The sequence below is a fragment of the Dendropsophus ebraccatus genome, chromosome 12 (assembly GCF_027789765.1).
Source record: "Dendropsophus ebraccatus isolate aDenEbr1 chromosome 12, aDenEbr1.pat, whole genome shotgun sequence".
NCBI classification, from domain to species: Eukaryota; Metazoa; Chordata; class Amphibia; order Anura; family Hylidae; genus Dendropsophus; species Dendropsophus ebraccatus.
In genome coordinates, this window is record NC_091465.1 from 42151231 (window position 1) to 42178074 (window position 26844).

The 26844-nt window shown below is 43.8% G+C and overlaps 2 protein-coding genes across 4 annotated transcripts in view; one reads left to right on the forward strand and one right to left on the reverse strand.

The window, feature by feature from the left end:
- The window catches only part of LOC138769690 (apolipoprotein A-I-like), a 523881-nt gene that overhangs the window by 490691 nt on the left and 6346 nt on the right, over positions 1-26844 (forward strand). The window lies entirely within an intron of this gene.
- On the reverse strand, positions 13745-17072 carry LOC138770063 (apolipoprotein A-I-like). The gene is made up of 4 exons (XM_069948961.1): positions 17036-17072; positions 16186-16264; positions 14922-15066; positions 13745-14497 (listed from the first exon to the last, which is right to left on the reverse strand). The coding sequence occupies exons 2-4, from the start codon at positions 16226-16228 to the stop codon at positions 13918-13920; spliced, it is 768 nt and encodes a 255-aa protein (XP_069805062.1). The 5' UTR covers positions 16229-16264; positions 17036-17072; the 3' UTR covers positions 13745-13917.

Consider the following 26844-nt stretch of genomic DNA (forward strand, 5'->3'; position numbering starts at 1 on the left):
TTGTAGGGGGTTTCTACTGTCCTGGACGCACAGAGGCTTTGTAATTGCAACATGGCATCCTCTAATGGGAATGGCGGCCATACCTATTTAGCTGGGGAAAAGGGACAATTCTAATTTATTTGGGGGTATTAGGCCAATTATTAGTTTATAAGGTTGAAAATGACAAGAGTCCATCAAATTCAACCTGTGTTGATCCAGAGGAAGGCAAAAAAAAACCCTTGTAAGGCATACGACAGTAGCCTCATCACTGGGAAAAAATTCCTTCCCGACTCCATAATGGCAATCAGAATAATCCCGGATCAACGTGACCCCTGAAATAGGAGTAAGGGACAGAATTTAGAAAATGTAGAACCCCAATGACCTGTGGCCTTGAAGCGATACAGTATGCAGAGGCCGGGGTGATCAGGACAGGTGTCATACTGGTAAATGGTGATCCTGATCCCCCTGTTACGCCACACTCTGCACTTCTTCTGGGGTCTCCCTTTCTCCAGTGTGGGGGACATCACCTGGAAAATGTTGCCCTGGTGTGATACAGGGTCCTTCATATCCAGAAGCGCTGGGTCGCCATTCCGCAGTGTGCACGTACCCTAAATCTGTAAGTGTACCCTGAGGTACTCTCACAGAGTTTGTAGAATTTCACGCCATACCGTCATCTCTTATTGGGACGGTACTGGCGGAAAAGACGTGTCTGGGAGGCAGCGTATGCTACGCTACCCCCAGATACGTCATTGGAGGATGAGGATGATGAGGATGAATGGAGGAAAGAAGGATCCCCCCATTCATCCTCACTGGCTGTTTCGGTGTCGGAGGCAATAATAACGTATGTGTCCGATACCGAAAACACGCCGGGGGCCACTTTTATATAGGGATTGGTATATGGGGTATGTAGTGGTGTAGTGTCAAACTTTATTCAATGTAGTGTAGTGTGGTGTAATGTAGTGTTTTTTACGCGTTTTTTTTACAGTAAGTATAAAAAAAAAAAACCTACGCCAAAAATGGTGTTGCTGATAAATGCCGCCCTTATGTGCGGCACTTATCAGGAGACCGTGGCAGTAGGATATAGAAAAAAAACACCCTACGCCAAAAAGGAGGAGTTGCTGATTAGCAGCGCACTTTTGTGCGATGCTGATCAACACTCAGCAGCGATAGGGTGCGGAAAATAGAAAAAAAGAAATTTGGAAAAAAAAACCTTTATTACATACTGAACATCCCTATAGCTGCTGATAAGTGTATTACACTTATCAGCCGCTAGAGGGCAGCAGAGCGCAAAATCTGAAAAAAGACGACGCTGGAGCCGAAAAAAGCCAAAAAAAAGCCGAAGGGGACCGCACGGAAGAAGCCGAAGACCCGACGAGAAGACGAGGACGCCGCAAACCCGGAAGACGCCGATCAGGACCCCGGGACAGGTGAGTAATGTACAAATACCTGCCAGAGCAGGTATTTATAACTTTTGGGGACTTTGATCGCAGTGAACAGCCGGCCGGTACCCGCCGGCCGGTACCGGCCAGCCGTTCACGGCGTTCGGGCCGGTGGCACCGTGACCACCATTACTTTTTACAACCCCCCATGCCGATAGGGAGAGATGGCCTGCAGTGTATTTCTGCAGGCCATCTCTCCCGATCGCATGCGGCCGGTCCGCGGCGCACTCTTGAAAGAACCCGCGTACTGGCACGTCATGGGTCCTTAAGAGGTCACACTTAACAACTACTGGACAGTAATTGGCCAAAAAGAAGTAATATCTTTTTCAATCAAAACGCCAAGACGCACATAGGAATCAATACCATCACTGACAACATGAGGTGAAGAGCTGCTGAGGGATAGCAGCAGCTTAGTTTACAAAAATCTGCTTCTAGTTCCCCTTTGAAGAAAATAAATAAATAAATATGGTCCCACATAATATCCTACTAGTCTTTGTACGGAGCGCCTATGCACACCAAGTGTCAGAACCTGTCCGCAGCTAGTGTGCAGTATTGCAGCTCGGCCCCCATTCACTTCAAGTATAATCCTATTTTGGAGCTGACATGTTTGTCTAATAACGCTATTTGAGGACTGGAGTGTAAATTTGGAATATTAATATTGCAGAATGAGACTGGTCCATAAACTTAATATTCTTATACTCTGCCTTCCAGGGGCTCTGCACAAAAATAGCCATGGGCCTTAATAGAAATTTCATAATACACTAAGATTTTTCTAGTTAAAGGGGATCTGTCATGTCCATATCAGGTCCACAGCTGCAGACACACGGGATAAAACAATGCTTTACCTTTGCCAGGGGCGTAGCTAGGGGTTCAGCCTAGGGGGGGCGAGTGAGTCTGAGTGGGCCTCCAACCAACCTTACCCTTACCCATAGGGAACCTCAGCAGGTGACAAGGCTTTCTGAATAATAAAGGGAATATTCTTCTACATTACTCATAGTGGATAAGGATAAAGAGCAGTGTAAGAGGCTTCTGTACATTTCACATAAAGAACCACAAAAAAATCTAAAGTGCTTAAGATTAGAAAAATATAGCTGCCTTCTTCCACAGACAGCACCACTCTTGTCCTCAGTTTGTGTGTGGTATTCGACTGAAGTGAATAGAGCCCAGTTGTAATACCACACACAACCTAAGAGCAGGGGTGGCGCTGTTTTGGAAGAAAGCAACTGTTTTTTTTCTTAATTCTGGAGAACCCTTTTAACCAGATGAACTTTGCCTAAAAATAATAGTGGTATAGGTAATACGTTTTTAGACATTAAGGCTATGTTCACACTGCGTATGAGTCCAGCCGCATTTCGTACACCGGCGTACATGTGCGGTTGAAACTACGGGCGTGGGAAAAATCGACATGCCGCCGGATGCGTACGAACCGCGAACATACGCCCGCAGTACAGTTATGCTTCCCTAGCTTGTTTCGAAGCGATCTGAGGCAGGTCATTTACTTGGAAATCTTCGCCCAGCCCCGTAAACCACACAGAACCTTTTGGATCGAAAAATCAAGTTCAATTTGGCTGAAATAAGTACTTCGTACGGGACCGCATGGAAATCCACGGCCGTGAGTTGGAACATTTCCGTCCTCAAACAATGGTCTTGTTCATTTTTCACAGCACGGCATACGATCTGGCCGTAAGCTCATACGTAGTGTGCACTGTGCGGGCGTATATGGTATACTTCCCAGCGAACGCATCAACCTCAAAAAAAGGGGTCCGTGGAGCCTCAGTTACGAGTCTCAAAACACGCGAATAGCCAGATATCCCTCTCTCCAGAGAAGGAAGCCCATTGCCAAGGGGTGCCTCCTAGTGGGGAGAGCACCAAACCACCCGGATACATAGTCCCTCAGGTCCTCACTCTGTTGCGAGCTTTAGGACCTAAATAGGGAAACACCAGGGTGGCCCCTGTGAGTCAAAGTCTAACTCTGTGGCGAGTATAACGACATAAGACAAGGGTTACCAAGGCTAGGCTTCCATCCACAGACTGCAGTTTCGGGGTATTTGCCCCTCGTCAGTGTGGATCAGGATTCTGACTACTGGGGCAATGATAAATAGACCAACAAAACACAACAATCACTGAACTCAGGGAGAACAGTGAAAAATTCCAATGGAGTACTCATTTACGAGTCTCCATTGATTGTCCCATATCTATCTATCTATCTATCTATTTATCTATCTATCTATCTATCTCCTATCTATCATCTATCTATCTATCTATCTCCTATCTATCATCTATCTATCTCCTCTCTCTCTCTCTATCTATCACATTACAGGAGGAGATATAAGAGGACAATGATAATGATCACATGTCCTTCATGCACCAGCATCTTCTCCCGTTCTCAGCCCCGCCCCCTCATGACAATGTTTTGCTTGCGATCACAAGAGGCAGGCTGGGACGGGCCCCTGACTGACTTGCGGGGCTGGGAGCATCAGGTAGGCAGAAAAAACGAGGTCCCGCGAAGCTCTGCCCCTTCAGCGGGAAGCCCCGCCCCCCGCCGCGGGAAGCCCGCCAGCGTGCCTGACTAGAAGACTAGAGAAACCATTCAGGTGAGTATAGATTTTTTTGTTTTAAAGGGCATGATGGGGGGTGTAGTGGTATGATGATGGAACAAGAGGATGATGAGGGGTGTAGTGGTATAATGATGGAACAAGAGGATGATGGGGGGTGTAGTGGTATGATGATGGAACAAGAGGATGATGGGGGTGTAGTGGTATGATGATGAAACAAGAGGATGATGGGGTGTAGTGGTATGATGATGATGGAACAAGAGGATGATGAGGGGTGTAGTGGTATGATGATGATGATGGAACAAGAGGATGATGAGGGGTGTAGTGATATGATGATGATGGAACAAGAGGATGATGAGGGGTGGTGTAGTGGTATGATGATGATGGAAAAAGAGGATGATGAGAGTGTAGTGGTATGATGATGATGATGATGATGATGATGATGGAACAAGAGGAGGATGAGGGTGTAGTGGTATGATGATGAAGGAAAAGGAGGATGATGAGGGGTGTAGTGGTATGATGATGAAGGAACAAGAGGATGATGAGGGGTGTAGTGGTATGATGATGAAGGAACAAGGCTCAGCACTCACTGTGTGTGCTTGCTCACTGTGCTTGCTGACAAGTGGTTGGAAATAAGTGGAGTTTAAAAAAGGAGTTGTTGGTGATTCAGTGGGTTTGGAGTGACTGATATATTGTTGTTTTTGTGCAATTGTGTGGTGTGCATTGCTGCAGTGCATAGATAGCTAGTGCCATAGTTGCTTAGTTAAACAGGTCCAAACAGTTTTTTTTCTCTGGTCTGCTCTGCACCTGGGGGTGGGGTTAATTGATCTCAGGTGCTTAAATCAAGGCTCAGCACTCACTGTGTGTGCTTGCTCACTGTGCTTGCTGACAAGTGGTTGGAAATAAGTGGAGTTTAAAAAAGGAGTTGTTGGTGATTCAGTGGGTTTGGAGTGACTGATATATTGTTGTTTTTGTGCAATTGTGTGGTGTGCATTGCTGCAGTGCATAGATAGCTAGTGCCATAGTTGCTTAGTTAAACAGGTCCAAACAGTTTTTTTTCTCTGGTCTGCTCTGCACCTGGGGGTGGGGTTAATTGATCTCAGGTGCTTAAATCAAGGCTCAGCACTCACTGTGTGTGCTTGCTGACAAGTGGTTGGAAATAAGTGGAGTTTAAAAAAGGAGTTGTTGGTGATTCAGTGGGTTTGGAGTGACTGATATATTGTTGTTTTTGTGCAATTGTGTGGTGTGCATTGCTGCAGTGCATAGATAGCTAGTGCCATAGTTGCTTAGTTAAACAGGTCCAAACAGTTTTTTTTCTCTGGTCTGCTCTGCACCTGGGGGTGGGGTTAATTGATCTCAGGTGCTTAAATCAAGGCTCAGCACTCACTGTGTGTGCTTGCTCACTGTGCTTGCTGACAAGTGGTTGGAAATAAGTGGAGTTTAAAAAAGGAGTTGTTGGTGATTCAGTGGGTTTGGAGTGACTGATATATTGTTGTTTTTGTGCAATTGTGTGGTGTGCATTGCTGCAGTGCATAGATAGCTAGTGCCATAGTTGCTTAGTTAAACAGGTCCAAACAGTTTTTTTTCTCTGGTCTGCTCTGCACCTGGGGGTGGGGTTAATTGATCTCAGGTGCTTAAATCAAGGCTCAGCACTCACTGTGTGTGCTTGCTGACAAGTGGTTGGAAATAAGTGGAGTTTAAAAAAGGAGTTGTTGGTGATTCAGTGGGTTTGGAGTGACTGATATATTGTTGTTTTTGTGCAATTGTGTGGTGTGCATTGCTGCAGTGCATAGATAGCTAGTGCCATAGTTGCTTAGTTAAACAGGTCCAAACAGTTTTTTTTCTCTGGTCTGCTCTGCACCTGGGGGTGGGGTTAATTGATCTCAGGTGCTTAAATCAAGGCTCAGCACTCACTGTGTGTGCTTGCTCACTGTGCTTGCTGACAAGTGGTTGGAAATAAGTGGAGTTTAAAAAAGGAGTTGAAAGAAGGAGTTTCAAGTTCTGGTAAGTGCTAAATCTCTTTCTTTTTCACTGTTTTTGTTGCACTGAGGATGATGGCTAGCAGGATGGAAGGATTCATTCAGTGCGCAGTCTGCCGCATGTACGCACAACTGGAGCAGGTGTTCCAGGGTGAGTACCGCTGTGACAGATGTGAGCATGTTGCCCATCTAGAAGCTCGAGTTAGAGATCTGGAGAAGCATATTGCAACACTGAGGGAACTTGGCCACCTTGAGAGGGAACTTCGGCTCACTGAGCAGGAAGTTAGTGGGTTAGAGATGGAGGGTGGTGATGTAGATCAGGAGGCCCAAGTAAGTAGCTGGGTTAATGTAGTTAGAGGGACCAGTAAGGGATCCAAGAAAAGGAAGGCCACTTCTCCTACTATATGCCCAAGCAAAATTGCCAAGTTAGGTGATGATGCAAGGGCATCTGTGTCAGAAATGGCAGCTCTAGTGGAACCTGTTCTCCCTAACAGCCGGGGGAACAGTCCAACTAGTAGTGGGCGGGATGGTATTGTAGGTAGGCCTAGACAGCTAGTGGTTGTAGGGGATTCTATAATCAGGAAGACGGATAGAATAATTTGTCGCCAAGACCGCCTCAACCGAATGGTTTGCTGTCTCCCTGGTGCCAGGGTTCGGCATGTGGTGGAAAGGGTGGATAAATTACTTGGGGGGGCTGGGGATGACCCAGCCGTCGTGGTCCATGTGGGAACCAATGACAGGATACAAGGTAGGTGGAGGTCTATTAAAAATAATTTTAGAGAACTAGGTGCTAAGTTGAAGGGAAGGACCTCCAAGGTGGTATTGGAATACTGCCTGTGCCATGCGCATCGCAGGAAAGACAGCGGGAGCTTAGGGAGTTAAATGCATGGCTCAAGTCATGGTGTAGAGGAGAAGGGTTTGGGTTTTTAGAGCACTGGGCTGACTTTTCATTGGGGTACAATCTGTTTTCCGCAGATAATTTGCACCTTAATGGAAGGGGGTCCGCTGTGCTCGGGGAGAGAATCCTAGAAGGGGTGGAGGGGTTTTTAAACTAGGGATGTGGAGGGAGGACAATGAAGTATGTAATGTAGAGGCAGATAGGTTAGAGAGGGGACAGAACATTAAGGAGGGAGGAGAAGGGTCCTGTGGGGGGAGAATAAGAGCAGTGGATAGGGAGATCCATATGTTGCGGATGAACAGTGAGGATGATTGTAGCCACAGCACAGTAATAAATCCCATTTCTTATAATGAAGCGGTTAAACTCGATGGTAATATAAAGTGTATGGTTACTAATGCCAGAAGTCTAGCCAGCAAGATGGGGGAGCTGGAGGCCTTGGTTCTGGAGGAGTCCATTGATGTGGTTGGTGTGACTGAGACATGGCTGGACTCCTCACATGACTGGGCTGTCAATATTCAGGGATTTACGTTGCTCAGAAGGGACCGGGTGGGCAGAAGGGGAGGAGGAGTATGTCTGTATGTCAGAAATGATATTAAAGTGAGTGTAAAAGATGCAATAGTGGGAGATGACTGTGATATGGGTAGAACTACAGAAGGAGGAAAAGAGGGAAAAAATTATTCTTGGTGTAATCTACAGACCCCCCAACATTACTGAGGAGGTAGATGGCCAGTTGAATAGACAAATAGAGCGGGCTGCCCGGGAGGGAACAGTAGTGGTAATGGGGGACCTCAACTACCCAGATATAGATTGGGGTCACGGTTCAGCTAAATCCACAAAAGGGAGGGAATTTCTTAACCTCCTGCAGGATAATTTTCTGGGCCAGTTTGTGGAGGAGCCAACTAGAAGTGATGCCTTGTTGGATCTGGTTATTTCTAACAACGCTGAGCTGGTTGGGGATGTCACTGTCCATGAACACCTGGGGAATAGTGACCACAATATAGTGACTTTTAGCTTAAAGTGTAGAAAAGAAAAACATGTTGGGAGGGCAAAAACTCTTAATTTTAAAAGGGCCAATTTTCCTGGGTTAAGGGCAGAACTTCAGGGCATAGACTGGGAGCGGCTGCTGTCACATACCGATACAGCTAATAAATGGGAAATCTTCAAATCCACATTAAATAACTGTACTGCCAAATATATTCCTATGGGTAACAAATATAAACGGTTAAAATCCAATCCCACATGGCTTACAACCGAGGTTAGAAGGGCTATAAATGAGAAAAAAGGGGCATTCAAAAAATATAAATCAGAGGGGTCAGCTGTAGCATTTAAACATTACAAAGAAGTCAACAAAACCTGTAAAAATGTAATAAAAGCAGCAAAAATTCACAATGAAAGGCAGGTAGCTATAGAAAGCAAAAGAAACCCCAAAAAATTCTTCAAATATATTAATGCAAAAAAACCAAGGTCAGAGCATGTAGGACCCCTAAATAATGGCGACGGGGAGTTAATAACTGGGGATCAGGAGAAAGCTGAGTTACTTAATGGGTTCTTCAGTTCTGTATATACAAAAGAGGATGGAGCTGTGGTGGGTGGGGCCAGTACTGAGGTGGGTGGGGCCAGTGCTGCTAACACATGTAATGTACTGAACTGGTTTACTATAGATATGGTCCAAGATAAATTAAATAAACTCAATGTAACCAAAGCTCCAGGGCCTGATGGATTGCACCCCAGAGTTCTTAGGGAACTCAGTTCTGTAATTTCTCTACCCTTGTATGAAATATTCCGTGATTCTTTGCTTACTGGTATTGTGCCGAGGGACTGGCGTAAGGCAAATGTAATGCCGATCTTCAAAAAGGGCTCTCGAACTTCCCCAGGTAACTATAGACCCGTAAGCTTAACGTCCATTGTGGGGAAACTATTTGAGGGGCTTATAAGGGACTACATCCAGGAATATGTAGTGGCTAATAGTATTATAAGTGATAACCAGCATGGTTTTACTAAGGACAGAAGCTGTCAAACCAACTAATATGTTTCTATGAAGAGGTAAGTAGAAGCCTGGATGGCGGCGTGGCTGTGGATATAGTGTACCTGGATTTTGCAAAAGCGTTTGACACAGTTCCTCATGGACGTCTGATGGGTAAGTTAGTCTATCGGTTTGGAAAATTTAATGTGTAACTGGATTGAAAACTGGCTTAATAATCGTACCCAGAGAGTGGTGGTCAATGATTCCTACTCCGAATGGTCCCCGGTAATAAGTGGTGTACCCCAAGGGTCAGTACTGGGCCCTCTTCTGTTTAACTTGTTTATTAATGATATTGAGAATGGAATTAACAGCAATGTTTCTATCTTTGCAGATGACACCAAGCTTTGTAGTACAGTACAGTCTATGGAGGATGTGCAGATATTACAGGATGACTTAGATACACTGAGTGTTTGGGCGTCCACTTGGCAAATGAGGTTCAATGTGGATAAATGTAAAGTTATGCACCTGGGTACTAATAACCCACATGCATCATATGTCCTGGGGGGAGTTATTCTGGGAGAGTCGCTGATGGAGAAGGATCTGGGTGTACTTGTAGATAATAGACTACAGAACAGTACACAATGTCAGTCAGCTGCTTCTAAGGCCAGTAGGATATTGTCATGCATTAAAACAGGCATGGACTCTCAGGACAGGGATATAATATTACCGCTTTATAAAGCTTTGGTGCGGCCTCATCTGGAGTATGCCGTCCAGTTTTGGAACCCGATTCATAAAAAGGATGTTCTAGAGCTGGAGAGGGTACAAAGAAGGGCAACTAAACTAATAAGGGGAATGGAGCATCTTAGTTATGAGGAGAGATTAAAAGAATTACATTTGTTTAGTCTGGAGAAGAGACGTTTAAGGGGAGATATGATTAACTTATTTAAATATATAAATGGCCCCTACAAGAGATATGGGGAAAAGATGTTCCAGGTAAAACCCCCTGAAAGGACAAGAGGGCACTGCCTCCGCCTGGAGAAAAAAAGGTTCAATCTCCGGAGGCGACAAGCCTTCTTTACCATGAGACCTGTGAATCTGTGGAACAGTCTACCACAGGATCTGGTCACAGCAAAAACAGTAGAGGGCTTCAAAACAGGGCTAGACAGGATCTTAGAGCAAAATAATATAAATGCATATGTATAGAACCTATCACCCCTCCCCCTTCCCTGTATCCATCCCCTCCTTGGTTGAACTTGATGGACATGTGTCTTTTTTCAACCGTATTAACTATGTAACTATGTAACAAGAGGATGATGGGGAGTGTAGTGGTATGATAATGGAACAAGAGGATGATGAGGGGAGTGTAGTGGTATGATGATGATGGAACAAGAGGATGATGAGGGTGTAGTGGTATGATGATGGAACAAGAGGATGATGAGGGTGTAGTGGTATGATGATGAAGGAACAAGAGGATGATGGGGGGTGTAGTGGTTTGATGATGATGGAACAAGAGGATGATGGGGGGTGTAGTGGTATGATGATGATGGAACAAGAGGATGATGGGGGGTGTAGTGGTATGATGCTGAAGGAACAAGAGGATGATGAGGGGTGTAGTGGTATGATGATGGAACAAGAGGATGATGAGGGTGTAGTGGTATGATGATGAAAGGGCAAGGGGATGAAGGGGCTGTAGTGGTATGATGATGAAGGAACAAGAGGATGATGGGGGGTGTAGTGGTATGATAATGGAACAAGAGGATGATGAGGGGGGGTGTAGTGGTATGATGATGATGGAACAAGAGGATGATGAGGGTGTAGTGGTATGATGATGGAACAAGAGGATGATGAGGGTGTAGTGGTATGATGATGAAGGAACAAGAGGATGATGGGGTGTGTAGTGGTTTAATGATGATGGAACAAGAGGATGATGGGGGGTGTAGTGGTATGATGATGAAGGAACAAGAGGATGATGGGGGGTGTAGTGGTATGATAATGGAACAAGAGGATGATGAGGGGGGATGTAGTGGTATGATGATGATGGAACAAGAGGATGATGAGGGTGTAGTGGTATGATGATGGAACAAGAGGATGATGTGGGTGTAGTGGTATGATGATGAAGGAACAAGAGGATGATGGGGGTGTAGTGGTTTGATGATGATGATGGAACAAGAGGATGATGGGGGGTGTAGTGGTATGATGATGATGGAACAAGAGGATGATGGGGGGTGTAGTGGTATGATGCTGAAGGAACAAGAGGATGATGAGGGGTGTAGTGGTATGATGATGGAACAAGAGGATGATGAGGGTGTAGTGGTATGATGATCGAACAAGAGGATGATGAGGGGTGTAGTGGTATGATGATGAAAGGGCAAGGGGATGAAGGGGGTGTAGTGGTATGATGATGAAGAAACAAGAGGATGATGGGGGGTGTAGTGGTATGATAATGGAACAAGAGGATGATGAGGGGGGGTGTAGTGGTATGATGATGATGGAACAAGAGGATGATGAGGGTGTAGTGGTATGATGATGGAACAAGAGGATGATGAGGGTGTAGTGGTATGATGATGAAGGAACAAGAGGATGATGGGGGGTGTAGTGGTTTGATGATGATGGAACAAGAGGATGATGGGGGGTGTAGTGGTATGATGATGATGGAACAAGAGGATGATGGGGGGTGTAGTGGTATGATGCTGAAGGAACAAGAGGATGATGAGGGGTGTAGTGGTATGATGATGGAACAAGAGGATGATGAGGATGTAGTGGTATGATGATCGAACAAGAGGATGATGAGGGGTGTAGTGGTATGATGATGAAAGGGCAGGAGGATGAAGGGGGTGGTAGTATTATGATGGAGGTGTTTGTAGTATGATTATGAAAGGGCAGGAGGATGAAGGGGTAGTAGTATGATGATGGAGGGCAGGAGGATGAAAGGGGTAGTAGTATGGTGATGAAGGGGCAGGAGGAGGGGACAACATGGGGGGCATCTGTAAGGGGGATAAAATGGGGGGCCATCTATATGGGGATAACATAGGGGGGAATCTATAAGAAGGACAACACAGGGGGGCATCTATAAGGGGGAAACATTGGGGGGGCTATCTATAAGGTGAACTACATGGGGGGTGTATACAATAGGGCATGCACAGAGGGGGGCATGTACTGTAAGGGGGGTCACATAGTGTCAGGGCTACCTACTAAATGAGGGTGTAAAGGGGACAGTACAGATGTGCAGTGTGTAGAGAGATGAGGATGGTGTCAGTGTGAGGAGCCTAATATGTCTGTCTGGCAGATTCTGTGGATTCGTGGCTCAGAGAAGTTCTCATAATGGCCCAGGGCAGATGGAGAAGATGAAAAGGGAAGAACTCTGATCAGAGAAGACGTCAACTGTGAGTCACTTGATATAACTGCACTGTAATGTATATGGTGTACAGAGCCTGTGTACAGTGCTTTCACCTCTATATGACTGGATGAAGTGATATTGGTCTATGTACAGAGGATTATTTTCAGTAGCAGCGGTGGTGTTAGTCAGTATGTGGTGGTGTTAGTCAGTATGTGGTGGTATTAGTCAGTAGCAGCGGGGTGTTAGTATGTGGTGGTATTATTTGTTACTTGTAATCTGGTACTGTGTTTTATTGGATTTAGTATACTAGATTTGGTCAGTAACAATATGGTGGTGATGGTTGTGGTGTGGCGGTAATATTTCCCCTTGTGTACTGGTAATATTGGCAATATTGGTTTCAGTAAACAGGATTTCTTTAGTAACAGTATGGCGGTAATATGTATGGTGATAATATTTCCTGTATACTGGTATTATTGGTAATATCAGTCTTGATATATATATATATATACCAATAGCATCGAGAAGGGGGGGGCCCAAGTTGACCTCTTGCACCAGGGCCCAAGAGACATTAGCTACGCCCCTGCTGGGCGGTGATTACTACTATGATTTCAGGGAAGTGTATTTTGCGTTTTCTGCTTCGTGTATTACTACACAATACTACAGAAGGGATATTATGTGTTTTGCTGTAGCATTTACTTACGTTAGACTATAACCTGTAATATGGAGCTTCAGTTACTCTGTGTGTCATTGTATGCCTTGAAATATATTGTGGAGGTAATCGCCTCTACTGTACTTATATTTCTATACTAAGATATTGGATTTAGTACGAGTTGTGTTCCCTTAAATTTATCCAAAATGCAACAGAAAAAAAAGAAGATATAGTTAGGTACATTATGACCATATGGGTGCTCTTTAATGGCTTCATAGAGGTTGTATGAAGTGTTATAGACCTGTGTGCGTAAGCCCCAAGTTATCCTTCATTATATTACCTGGTCTCCTCATAGGCTTAGGCTGAGTTCACACAATGTAAATTTTTTATTAATCATGGCCATTGTTGCCAACTTGCAACAACGGTCGTGATTATTAGAAAATTTATGTTGCACTGCAGTCAATGGAATCCCGGCTGGAGTGTATACACATAGGGGGAGATTTATCAAACATGGTGTAAAGTGAAACTGTCTCAGTTGCCCCTAGCAACCAATCAGATTCCACCTTTCATTTTCCAAAGAGTCTGTGAGGAATGAAAGATGGAATCTGATTGGTTGCTAGGGGCTCTGTCCGGGAATCCTAGAAGCCACGGGAAAAACTGACATGTCAGTTTTCTGTGGCCACTATTTATTGAACACTGACAGCTCACACAATGGAAAGTGCGGCTCCGGCCATACTTTCCATTGTGTGCTATGGTGAATTGGCATGTGGGAGCTCATGGATGCGCCCGCATCCCAATTCAGCACAAATGAAGTACAGTACTGGCCGGGATGATCTTCACTGACACCGGACGTTCTATGACACGGACGGGTCACAGAACAGCTGGTGTCATACAGAGTGTGAACCTGGCCTTAACAGGTAAATAAAATATATGATGAATCAGGTATCCAGTATTTAAGCAATGAAGAAAGTTTAATATCATAAACTGAATAGAGATGTTACACTAAAGATTTTATGAAGTCATAGAATGAAATGTTAGATTTACAGAAAAACGTATATGTTTCTAAGTGGTAAATCACAATCACATTTCTTCATTGCTTTTCTCTTGAGCCGCCTTCATTACAGCTTTTCCAGAGCTTCTTTCAATTCCTTAAGGAAATTATCAATCTTTTCTTTAACATCCTTTCCATCAGGGAATTTACTTTTGATGTTTTCAAGGTGAGGCTGAGCCTGTTCCTTTATCTTCTCCATATTCTGCTCTACATCTTGTTTGAAGTCATGATAATCCTTCTGTAATTCACCTTGGAAATCTTTGCGGTATCTCTCATATTCTGCATGGACGTCATCTACGTAGGGTTGCAGTTTGACACGCAGGCTGTCGATCTCAGCGCGCAGTGCATCCCGACGCTTTTCAGCAACGGTTTCCAGATTTTCGAAGAAATCTATTACTTGCTTACTTATTCCAGATATAAAATCAGATCCAACCGGCACTACTTCTTTTACAACTTTCTTAATATGATCTTCCATAGCATCATCAAAACCCTTCAAAATAGGGACTACTTGTTTTCTGAAGACAGGGAACTTCTCGTGCAGCTGTTCATCGAATTTCTTAGCAACTGCGTCATAGTAACTTTCAACAGCTTTCTCTAGTTTTTCGGCATGTTTCTTTGCAGCCTCCATCCTCTCTTTCAAATGGTATCTGGGAATAAAGAATAAGCAAATAAATATATCGCATTAACTTATATAACAGAGGACCCATTGGGGTACAACTACAGAACAACCTATCTTTAAGTACCAAGACCCTATGCAACTTGCAAATGATCTTCAATAATTTATGTGCTAGAAGTTCTACACCTATAACTGAACAGCTTTTGGATAAAATTATAATAGACCCCCTTTTTTTTGCTGTCATCTGACTTTATACAGTTACTTTTAATTTTAAGACCCCTGGGCTTCTAAGTGGGTAGTTATTAGGCATCCTGGCCTGGTTCTCTCGGATAATATCCTGCAATCATTATTACACAATGTCAGTTTTCTACGCAAATCTACTATTAAAAAAATCAAAAAAACGGTCATCTAGACTTTACTGTACACAAACTGAAAAATTGCCAAAAAAATCTTACTGCTTTTCAATTTCAGGTAAATCCAGGTTTTTCCAAAGCTCTGATACTATTCCAATAGCATCATGTACAATCTTCTGTATTATTTTGTCGGATTCTTTTTCTTGGCTAGGTTCATCTTGTTGCAAAAAGTAGCGCCCCTGTGCCCCTGCAAGACAAAGAGAATGTCATAGGAAATCCTGCTGGCATACTGTAAGTTGGATCTGAGTGTCCGATTCTTGGTGTGTATGTCACCTTGTATAAATGTGCCGATAGATAGACATCACCCATGATTTTTCCAGAAACGCACATATGGACGCCCAATGGATCTTAATCATCGAGATAGTCCCTGATGATTCAGATTCACAATCTTGGCAAGTTTTATTTCTAGGATTCCTTTCCACCTTCCTAATGCAGCTGGGGTTAAGTGTCCAAAACCGCTTGTATAATGCCTGCCAAGTCCATCGATGTAGTGCCTGCATTAGCAACCAGGGATGCAAGTGTGGGACACCGCTCCCAGAGAGTAAAATGCCAAATCATATTACACTGCTGGACCAGGCAGGCATCATATAAGCAGTTTTGGGGCACATACCCCCAGAAACATAAAGACATACTGGTAATTTGATGTTTCAAAAACAGGGGACAGGTTTTCTTTAACCCCTAAGGACACATCCTACTTTGAAGTGTTGAACCTGATTGGTCAGTGACAGATGCCGTTTCTGTCACTGAAACTCTTAAATGCTGCAAAATTTGAGGGGTTTATGGACGACATCAGCGTGATCACTGATGTCAGACGCTGATCTATGATGCAAGCTCAGCCAGTATGGTATACATGTATGACATTGTGCACATAGGCCCAGGCGTCCATGATGCACATCTGTTATCACAAGTACATGTAGTATTACATGACTTTTATTCAGAATGTTGTACAGGGCTTATAGACAGGGTTCATCTAGTTGGTAAAATCTTTAGCACAAAGACAAAGTAGCTCTATGATTAGGACACTATTTAACAGTTACAAAAAGGATTGGTGTACATAAGTAGATACAAGGCTGGAGATGAGAAGAGGGCTTCAAAACCGGCCTAGACAAGTTCTTAGACCAAAATAATATAAATGCATATGTATAGAACCTATCACCCCTCCCCCTTCCCTGTATCCATCCCTTCCTTGGTTGAACTAGATGGACATGTGTCTTTTTTTCAACCATATTAACTATGTAACTATGTATGTAACTATGAGTGTAACCCATTATTACTAATCACACTAATGTCCCAAGAGTCATCATACCTGTAAAGAACAGCAGGGCTACCGATAGTAGCAACACTTTCATGCTTAAGCAGGCCCTTCAATACTGCACTTATGCAACCTGTAGAAGACAAAGATAATGATACTTAATTTCCAACTGCCCATTCACCATGTTACGGACGTTGAGTTCCAGATCGAATTCAGGTTGGTATGTTGGTGAATTATTGACATGTCAGGAAAGTGGCACTCTCGTGATGTTGTCTGACTAGACACCCTCCCACATGATAGGATCAGTGCATATTCACGACAGATTGTTTGTTACCAATGGCTACTAGTAAACAAAGCATCAACACAGCAAGGAGTAATAGCTCAAAGACTTTGCAACTAAATAAGGCCAATTGAATATACACCTATTATCACCAGGACCTCCAAAGTACAGATGAGTTGATTGTGTGCAACTGGCCTAATACAACACTACAGCCCCTGCACCCCAAGGCTTGTCAGGGGTCCCAGAGGTCAACCTCCCACCAAATATAAAAGGTTGTCATATCCGATTAGATGAGAAAACTACTTCTGTTAATCAATTTAATATTATCTGTAAACAGTTTAACTATCTAACCTATCTAAGCTATGAGCACATATACAACTTATTATATGCAATATTGTTGTAGTGTCAATAAGTTTGCTGGTAGATTATCCTATAGGTTGGATCCATTAATATACTAAGATAGTTCCTATTTACTTTAAATAATTCAGGTTTTTATCAACACAAATCTTTACACTAATACACAAATAAATTGCTAAAAGAACTACAAGAATAAATAGATGACATCAGCATGCCCCTATAGAATCCCTTATGGGGACCATCACATAACATATACAGACAACTTACAATTCTGGGAAAACTCAGGCTGTTGTGTGAATGTGGTTGCTCAATGACTGGCATATATAGTGATTCTACCACCCACTATTGGGCACCTTCCCAATCAGATTATAAAGACACGTTTAATACAAAGTCCAAGACTACCAATAATCCAGTACATGAATACGGAAGATTAAAGCAGGACACGGACACAAATGGGGGATGGACAGGTACCTCTGCAGCTTGCCTCAGGAGACAAACTAGGGGGCAGCATTTTAACACATATAAAAATCGTCATTGCACTTTTTCCATGTTCGAACTTGAAAGTAAAAACTTGAAGTGAAAAAAAAGTGTGTGGAGGTTTTAAGCTGGAATTACATATTCTATTTTATGTCATTTTTAGCCAAAAAAAATTAGATATAAGAGAGAAGAATTAGTCTTTCTTTTATTCCTCTTAAGAATTGATACCTGTTTTCATCTCCAAAACTGTCAAACAAAGCTGCATGTTTGGTTCCACGGCAAATAGTCATTGTTTTTTTTTTTGCCAAATAAACCGTGTTGATTTCCTCAACAAAAACCATGCAGTGTCAGCATCTAAAACCCTCATAAGACTTCAGTGGGAGCAGGGAGGAGCGGGGAGCAGCAGGAAGCACTGCCCTGACGATCCTAAGCTCATCCAGACTGCCCATTTTAGTCAGCAGTGGTCTGCTCCTTCAGCAACTATTACACGGAGCAACAAGCAGCAAACTATCACTGCCATCATCGGGTCATTTCAACATGTTGAAAGACCACATCAGCCGATATCATGCATGTCGACTGATCATGGTCTTTAAGGCTGGGTTCACACTATGTATATTTCAGTCAGTATTGTAGTCCTCATATTGCAACCAAAACCAGGAGTGGATTAAAAACACAGAAAGGCTCTGTTCACACTATGGTGAAATTGTGTGGATGGCCGCCATATAACAGTAAATAACAGCCATTATTTCAATATAACAGCCGTTGTTTTAAAATAACAGCAAATATTTGCCATTAAATGGCGGACATCCACTCAATTTCAACATTGTATGAACAGAGCCTTTCTGTGTTTTCAATCCACTCCTGGTTTTGGTTGCAATATGAGGACCACAAAACTGACTGAAATATACGTAGTGTGAGCCCAGCCTCACACTTAACAACTACTGGACAGTAATTGGCCAAAAAGAAGTAACACCCCCCCCCCCATATACACTGCACTATGGTGTGGATTATGTTGGTGTGCACACGCCCAAATGTGATACATTTTGGTACAGAAGCTAATCTTCATGGCTATGTGATACTCGGCGTGACAGCTATGTTGTACTTCACTTGAGGTTGTACCTGAGAGATGGTACTGGCATCTACAGCTGTCACTGTAGCGGCTGACTGCCTGGTTTGTGCTTCAGGAACGGCATATGCCATGGTAGTGGCAGCAAGTAGAACTTACTTCTCTTCTTCTGCCGGTAATACTGCTCCCATGTTTCATCCCAGTATGGGAAGCTGTAGGCTTGAATGGCTCCTGGATGTAGTGACGAGGCCTTGTCACTGCAGCAGCCCATCTTTCTCTATCCCTCACATATGGGGTGTACTTGATGATCTCTCTCTCTTTCAGGTTGCGCTTTGTCGCAGTAAGATAAGCTATTTTCACAGCTCTGCGGCTGACTCGGACGTGGTCACCCATTTAAGAGTACTGAATCACTCCAAACCCTCTCTCCTTGTCGAAAGATATCCTCTCAAGAGGGGCTTCACCTGGACCTGGCCTCTTGTACCGCCAGATGAATTCTCGCTCCATCTCAGCTTCTTGCTGGGTAACCGAGTCATCTGTGTCGGGCAGCGCAGGCACCCCCAGACTGGTGTTTGGTTTGTCATCCTCCTCCTCCTCCTCATTCTTAGATTTAAGCTCAGTGGCGTATTCTGCTTCAGACATGGTGAATTCCGAGTACACATCATCTTCATCCTCTGGGCCATCCGGCCTGGGGGGAAGGCTGTGTCGCCGGAGGACAGAGCGCCAGGCTTGTGGTCGCGGGGTCTGGTGCTGCTGCTGCTCTGGAGGAGGTTGCAGCTAACCAGCAGGTGAGGGCTCCAACAATCTCCAAAATCGCTTTTGTAGTAACGTCCAGCATATGCTGCTTGTTGTCTGACATCTTGTCAACATGAGTAGTCTTAACTTCCGGTGTGCGGAAACACTGGGTACAATGAAAGTCTATGGGCGTTGGCCACTTCCAAGATGGCCGCGCCAGTGATGTCAGCGGAAGTGCGCAGCACCTTCAGGGATCCCCCTGGTAACAGTCTCTTGATTCTTGGCTCCACCTGGGGCGGCACTTGTAACTTGGGGGGAATATGCTGATCTTTTCCCACACTTTTGCAATAGAAAAAAACAAAACACAGTTCTTTTTGCAAAAAAAGGATGCTCCTCCACTTTTCGACTCTTGGTTGGGGTGGTAGTTATCTTCAGGGCAATGGTGTTTTAGGTGGTCAGAGAGATACAGTTCTGCTTTTGGCGGGCTTTTCAAGGATCCTAATACTTTTGGTGGGAGATACTTTAGAGAGCAATGTCAGCATTGAGGTTTGTATCCTGTTCATGATGCCACTTCTGTGATACTTGGGCATTTCTGTGATAACTCAGTATTGTGTGTTTTTGTACAGGTAATGTAGGTACCTGCTTTGGCCGGTTTACTGTCCCCAATGGTTGTTAACCTCCTGGAGTGTTGAGGGTCACTTGGGCACTTGTCAGGGTAACCTGGAGTAGTAGCAGACCCACCTGCAGTTGGCACCACCACTCACAGATCTTGACTCAGTAACAGCTGTGGCTAACATTGAGGTGGAACAACTCTCACCAGTTGGTACTTTGTAGAGAGAAGGAGAAGGAGAGGAGTTGCCCGAGGAGCCCTGCTCAATGTAGTATATGTGCTCCGCCAGAACAAGGGTGTAGAAAGAAGAGGTAAGTGATACTCGCACTCACGGATGCCTAGTTGTGGCTCTGAACCACCTATGTCCCCTAGTTGCGAGATACCTGTCCTAGGTGGGTAATACGAGCCCCAGTCGTCAGTTATCTGGGTGTAGCAGGTTGCTTAGACTTTCTAGTCATACATAGACCTTTTCCCTTGTAGCTTTGTCCTACTGGGGTCAGTTCCTCGTATTTCAGGAGACTGCCCTGCACGTTTTAGAAAGGTTCCTGGCGTTGCTAATGGTTATCCTAGTTGGCTTCTCTCCCCTAAGTTATTGCACTTGCTGTAGTTGCTTGCATAGAGAATAAAGTCTTTAGTTACTGTCTATCTCTGTCCCTGTCAGGGGTCCTGGCCAAGGCCAGGCCCTGGCTAAACTTTCGCAGGAACTGGTTTGGGTTTGCTTCCTTTCAAACTGAATACTTGAGTTGAGTGTGTGTAAGAGAGAGGAAAGATAGGGTAGGTTTAGAGGAAAGGGCACCTGTGACTGGTCAGCACACAAACACATGGTACAAAACAGTAAACACTTGACTCGAAAAGACACGAAAACAGTGGTGACACCTAGTGGGGAAAACAACATCTACATCTACATCTTCCACTTGTTAACCTTAAAGAGTGACTTACTCTGGTGCTCTAGACAGCACCCATGGTGGGACACCAAAGCTACATATGCACTTTAAGGCTATGTTCACACTACATATATGTCCGGCCGCATATTTTCGCGGCCAGACATATACGTGTTAAACTCCGGACGGGAATTTACGCAATTTGCGGCCGGCTACGTACGGACCGCGAACTTACGCCCGTAGTCTACTTACACTTTCCGAGCGCCCTACGTAGCGATCTGACAGCGGTCTTTTACTTGGAAATCTTCGCCTAGCCCCGGACGCCCCACAGAACCTTTTGGATCGGCACAAAAAGCTTGCAAAATGAAGAAATCACCACTACGTACGGGACCGCATGTTACGCTACGGGCGTAAGTTACAGCATTTTCGTCCTCAAACGATGGTCTGGTTCATTTTTTACGGCGCCGCGTACGATCCGGGGCGTAAGTTCTTACGTAGTGTGAACGGTGCAGCCGTACATCGTATACTTTCCATTGTACGCAAACTACGTAAGTCTCCGGCCGCTTATTCACGGAACGTGCTACGGCCGGGAACTTACGTAGTGTGAACATAGCCTAATACATTATCAGTATCAGTTGGATATATAACAGTATACCCATGTATACCAACACCAGATCCATTGATTTAAGTCAATGGAATGGAATCTAAATGTAATCAATGTATCTGGAGCAGGTATGTTTGGGCTGATGGTATGGTTTGCTGATAAATATATATATATATAAATATATATATATATATATATATATATATATTTATCACAATTGTACAGCTAGATTCAAATGTGAACCTAACCTTAGACCCTAAGCAATTACTGAATTAATGAAACAGACTGCAGAATGTCAAACACTAGTCAAATATCAAAGTCTAAAAGGTGAGGTTCAAACTCCATGCGTGTTATGTTTGCTTGGCATTGTATACTTCTCTATAAGGAATATTAACTAAAGAAAGGATAAAACAATGTGACCAATTGTTGTTTTCATGACTAGGGGTATGGTTGAGTAGCCTGTCTTACCCCACTTAACACCTTAACCTTCCCCATGAAAACTCCCGCCCCACCGATACCCTGTTAAGACCATAGACACACTATTTAACATTGAAATTAAATGGCCACAACAGTCTATTTATTAAAGTGCTTAAACAGGTTAACAAAATATGAACATGCGTATATACAATAGATGAGCGTTATACAACTCCAATCCTCTAGGACCACCAACAGGTCATGATTTCAGGATATTCTATACAAAGAACAACTAATAACTTATAGTGTATACACAGTGATAGGGAAAGGAAAGTACACACTCTTTGAACAGGCATCCTCTTATGCACAGCCCTCTTATGGTCTCGCCACAACATTTCAATTAGGTTGAGGTCTGGACTTTAACTTTGCCATTGCAACACCTTGATTTCAGTTATTCTATTGACTTGCTGTTGTGCTTGGGATCATTGTCCTGTTCCATGACCCAATTCTGGCCAAGCTTTAGCTAATGGATAGATGGCCTCACATTAACTCTAGAATACATTGGTACACACAGGAGTTCATGGTCGACTGAATGACTGAAAGGTGCCCAGGTCATGAGGCTGCAAAACAAGCCTAAATCATCACCCCTCCACCACCATGCTTGACAGTTGGTATGAGAAGTTTATGCTGATGAGTATGAGCTGTTTTCCAGTAAATATGGCGCTGTGCATTACAGCCAAACATCTCTACTTTGGTCATGTTGGTCCTAAGGACATTGGTCTTGTAATTATATGCAAACTTCAGCCATGCAACCATTTTTTTTTTCAGGAATAGTCTTTCCCCTTCCAAACAAGCTATACTTGTTCAGTCTTCTTCTCATTGTAATGTCATGAACTTCAACAGTTAACATTCTAACTGAGGGATCTAGAGTCTGAGATTAAAGGGGCATTCTCATCTGTCCCTCTGTCGTTCGGCACCATCATGCCCTGCTCTCATTTCCTGGTTCGGCGTGGAGGGTCCGCAGGAGGAACAAGGACGGGATGCAGGGGTTCTGAGCTAAATGAGCTTGGCACTGCTGTGTTCCATCGGACATTACACATTCCCAACCCCCACAAGTACGAGGCAACCACTGTCAACATGACCATGAGAGAAGGGGACCAAACTTTTAAAAAAAGCAGTTTTGCTAATGCAAAAAAGCTTTCTTTTGCATTTCCCATCACCTAACAAAGGGTAAGGTAATGTGAATGCCCCTTTAAAGGGTATCTATCATTTAAACAAACTTCTAACATGTTATAGCAACATGTCAGAGGTTTGTATCGTCAGGGTCCCGGTGGTGAGACCCCCACCAATGTTCAAATAAAGGGGCAAATGGTCCATTAGAATGGAGCGCTATGGAACTTCCTGTAATCACTGTATCGGTGTAACAGGCCAGAGTATAACCCAAGTCCAGACTATACCCGGGGTTAAATTGGCCTAGATTATACCCCGGGTATATTTTGGTCTAGGCTAGTTCATACCCCCTCAGGCCGTACCCCCATGAAATTAGAAGCATTGAGTGATAGACACAAGAACTACTTAATTTTTCAACATTCTATTGGGGATTCAGCTTTGTCTGGTAAGTTAAGTGAGAATCTGAATGACGTGAATCTTAAAAGTAATTCATGGGGCATTCATCATTGTGTTTGCACTATTTTAATTTTTTTTTTGCTAATATGGAGATTTGCACATTATAAAAATATGTGCAAGCTTTATAAAGGGTTTTGCAATATTTTTCAAATGTTTTCACTGCCTGCTGCCTTGTGTTGGGAGGGGCATGGTTTTCTATTAGCTATTTTTTCATTAGATTTATCATATGCACATGTTCATTTTTTGCATGAAATCCTACCCTAGTTTTTTAAGTAAAGTTGTTTCAGACATAAATTGTGCAATAAATTGTACCAAGATTTTTGATGATTTTTGCACAACAACCGTAACATTTTGCATGGCTCATAAAAAGCTCCTCCTGCTCAAAAAAATTGCCCAGATGATAAATTTCACCCATAGACTTTTATTACTTCAAGCAGAAAAACTTGGCTGTTCATTAGGAGGTCATAACGTCCTGAAACTTTAACTTTAAAGGTGGCTCTGGTCTGGAACAGCGGTAAAAAAACCAGTGAAGAGTTTATCCCCTGGGGTATACTGTCGCCTGGGCCAGACTATACCCAGGTTCAACATTAGATGGATATACAGTATTCTAGTCTGTAAGGGTATAGTTTGGCCTAAGCTATTTTACACCCCTGGTTATAGTCTGGCCTAGGCTATTTTACACCCTGGGGTATAGTTTGGCCTAGGCTATTTTACACCCCGGGTTATAGTCCGGCCTAGGCAATTTTACACCCTGGGGTATTGTTTGGACTAGGCTATTTTACACCCCAAGGTATAGTTTGGCCTAGGCTATTTCATACCCCGGGGTGTACTCTGGCCTAGGCTATTTTATACCCCTGGGTATACTCTGACCTAGGCTATTTTACACCCTGGGTTATAGTCTGGCCTAGGCAATTTTACACCCCGGGGTATAGTCTGGCCTAGGCTATTTTACACCCTGGGGTATAGTTTGGCCTAGGCTATTTTACACAGCGGGGTATTGTTTGGCCTAGGATATTTTACATCCTGGGATATAGTTTGGCCTAGGCTATTTTACATCCTGGGATATAGTCTGGCCTAGGCTATTTTATACCCCGGGTTGTAGTCTGGCCTAGGCTATTTTGAACTCCGGGGTATAGTTTGGCCTAGGCTATTTTGCACACCGGGGTATAGTTTGGTCTAGGCTGTTTTACATCCCTGGGTATAGTGTAAAAATAATAATAATAATTAAACATATTATAGATGGCACAAAAAGTGACACCCTAACCAGCCCTGTAGGTGTAAAAACAAAAGTGTTATGGCTTTTAGATGGCGAGGAGGAGAGTGCTGCTTCATTGTGACCTGGACATCCGTGCATTAATGACCTTCGGTTATGAAGGAGTTAAAACCGATCTCTTTAAACTAGACTACAATATTTCTGCTCCACACTTTGACTAGCTGCCCCATCACCTACTGTATCTGTCCCTTTAGCTTGTAGATTGTAGGCAGGGTCCTCTATCTCTATCCACCAGTCTGTCATTTACTTCATTCATGTAGTTTGTTTCGTGATCTTGTAACATTCTGTATGTTAGCCCTTATCATTTGTACAGTGCTCTGGAATCAAGGGTGCTTTAACACTAATTATTAATAATGATTTACATGGAGAATGTAAACAGAAAAGCTGTTTTATAAGACACCATGCACACATAGTTTGTGTTCTCATTAACCTAGAATAAGTCAAACTTACTGTTCTGTTCCTTCTTCTGTCAACATCCCACTATTTGGTTTGTAAACCTACGCATTTATCAATACAAGTTACACAATAGCTGATGCTAGCTGGACTAGCAGATTGTTTTAACTTAATATCATTCTCTATGCTCTATTTGGTTTTAGTACAACATGAATATACAGTGGGGAGATTTATTAAGGCATACTAGCATAATAGCCATTCTTAAGTAAAGCTCTGCCCCATTTATCCGTCCAAATTTACTAAGAGGTGCAAGCCTCTAAATAAAGCCAACTGACCCTGCGCCTGTTACAGGGCTTGTGCAAAAGTCTACACCTAGATTTTTGTATGGTTTATGCCTGTTTCCAGGGTTAAAATCATGATAAATTAGACGCTTTTCCGCTTTTAAGTTATGAACCTACTAGGGGCATCCACCTAATAGGAAACAAGTCATAGTCGGAAGAAGAAGTGTGTTGGTATGCCCCCCGTGTGGTGTTATATCGGAGGAACGGTCGTTTGCTAGGTAGTTAGGTGTGACTCCACGCCGGAGGTGGTTGGCCGAGATACAGCCGGACCTTGGAGTGTTACTTTGAGGCGCCAGTGCCCGGTAGGCACGCAGGTGTGATGGCCTGCTTTTATTTGACAAGGCCGGTTGTACCTTTTTCCCCTGTGGTCAGTGTCCTGCCGGGCTGCTACTTGGTCCCTTGGGTTAGAGTGATGACCCTCCCGGACTATCGGATTTGCCACCCACAGAAGGGGGAAGTGTCTCAAGGTTGCGGTGTGTGCAGTGTTGATGGAAAGTGAAAAATCACAGAGTCTCTTTAACTTAAATAAGCTTGGGTTTCTACTAGAAAATGCTTGCTGGCAGTAGTTTACAAGATTATGATGTTTCTTTTTATAAAGCACAGGGTAATACACTTGACAATAGTTCCAAACAAATTCTTGACAATACAGCAACCAGATCTGTGGTAGAAGTGCAGTGTAGGATATAGTCGTGTTGACTGAGTAGTGTTCTGAGTAATACAAAGAAGCAGAGTAGCAGAGAGAAGGATGCCGCAAGAGTCCCAACCCTGGTAGTACTGTGCTCTGCCGGGATGTTGGAGGATAAGGTAGAATTCTTAGAAGAAGAACACCTGTGCCCGTGTATTGAACTTTGACTTCAGTCTTCAAACCACCTTATGCCCACTAGACTCAGCTGAACCTTCCTAGAGGGAGACACAGGTCCCAGACCTTGTTGCCTGGGATGAGCTGAATGCTGAGGGTTCCCTACTGACACCCGCGCTGCGAGATAGATTTCATTGGCTTACTGCAACTTTGCTCTATCTAGATCAGTTCCCAGCTTCTGTGGCTTTTGTGGATACTGTCTTGCTCTGTTTCTTCTCCTAGTCCACGGCCTGGGTTGAGGTTGCCTCTGGCTTGTCCTCTCTTAAGAGGGTTTTAACAGTGCATAGTGCTGTGTAGCGTTACTGAGAAGAAAGTTGTTGGAGGCGTAACTTCTTGCATATTTCCCATACAGGGTTCTATCTAAGACTGACCCAAGGGTACGGGGACCTGACAGAGGGCCAGGGCCCAGATAGGACCACTGTGGAGAGCTATCTAGCTTGCATCCTTCCTCCACAATGCCTAACACAAAAGACCTTTAGCACCTCCTCCACCCATGTGACATACTTTCCTAGCGTAACTAACATGCGCTGTGAGTCGGCGAAGAGTGCAACAGAAGAAATAAGGAGAGAGTTGATAGGAGAGAAGAAAAACAGATTCCTACTGGTCTGCAGATTCTGGTGACACATAATGAAACAATAACCCTGTACATCCTTCAGCTGTGCAGCTTCCAAATACACATATATAATACATTGACATCTAGTGGCAAAACTTTTTATCACTACACAAGTACAATAAGTACAGACTTTTGCGAAGGGTGTATATAACTGTAACACCTGTGGTAGGACACCACAGAAGTGTCC

Coding starts and splice junctions, on each gene's coding strand:
- LOC138770063 (XM_069948961.1), bottom strand. CDS start 16,228: ATGAAAGTGTTGCTACTATCGGTAGCCCTGCTGTTCTTTACAG. Junction 15,067..16,185: donor AGCCCTGCTGTTCTTTACAG/GTATGATGACTC, acceptor TTTGTCTTGCAG/GGGCACAGGGGCGCTACTTT. Junction 14,498..14,921: donor TTACCTGAAATTGAAAAGCA/GTAAGATTTTTT, acceptor CTTTATTCCCAG/ATACCATTTGAAAGAGAGGA.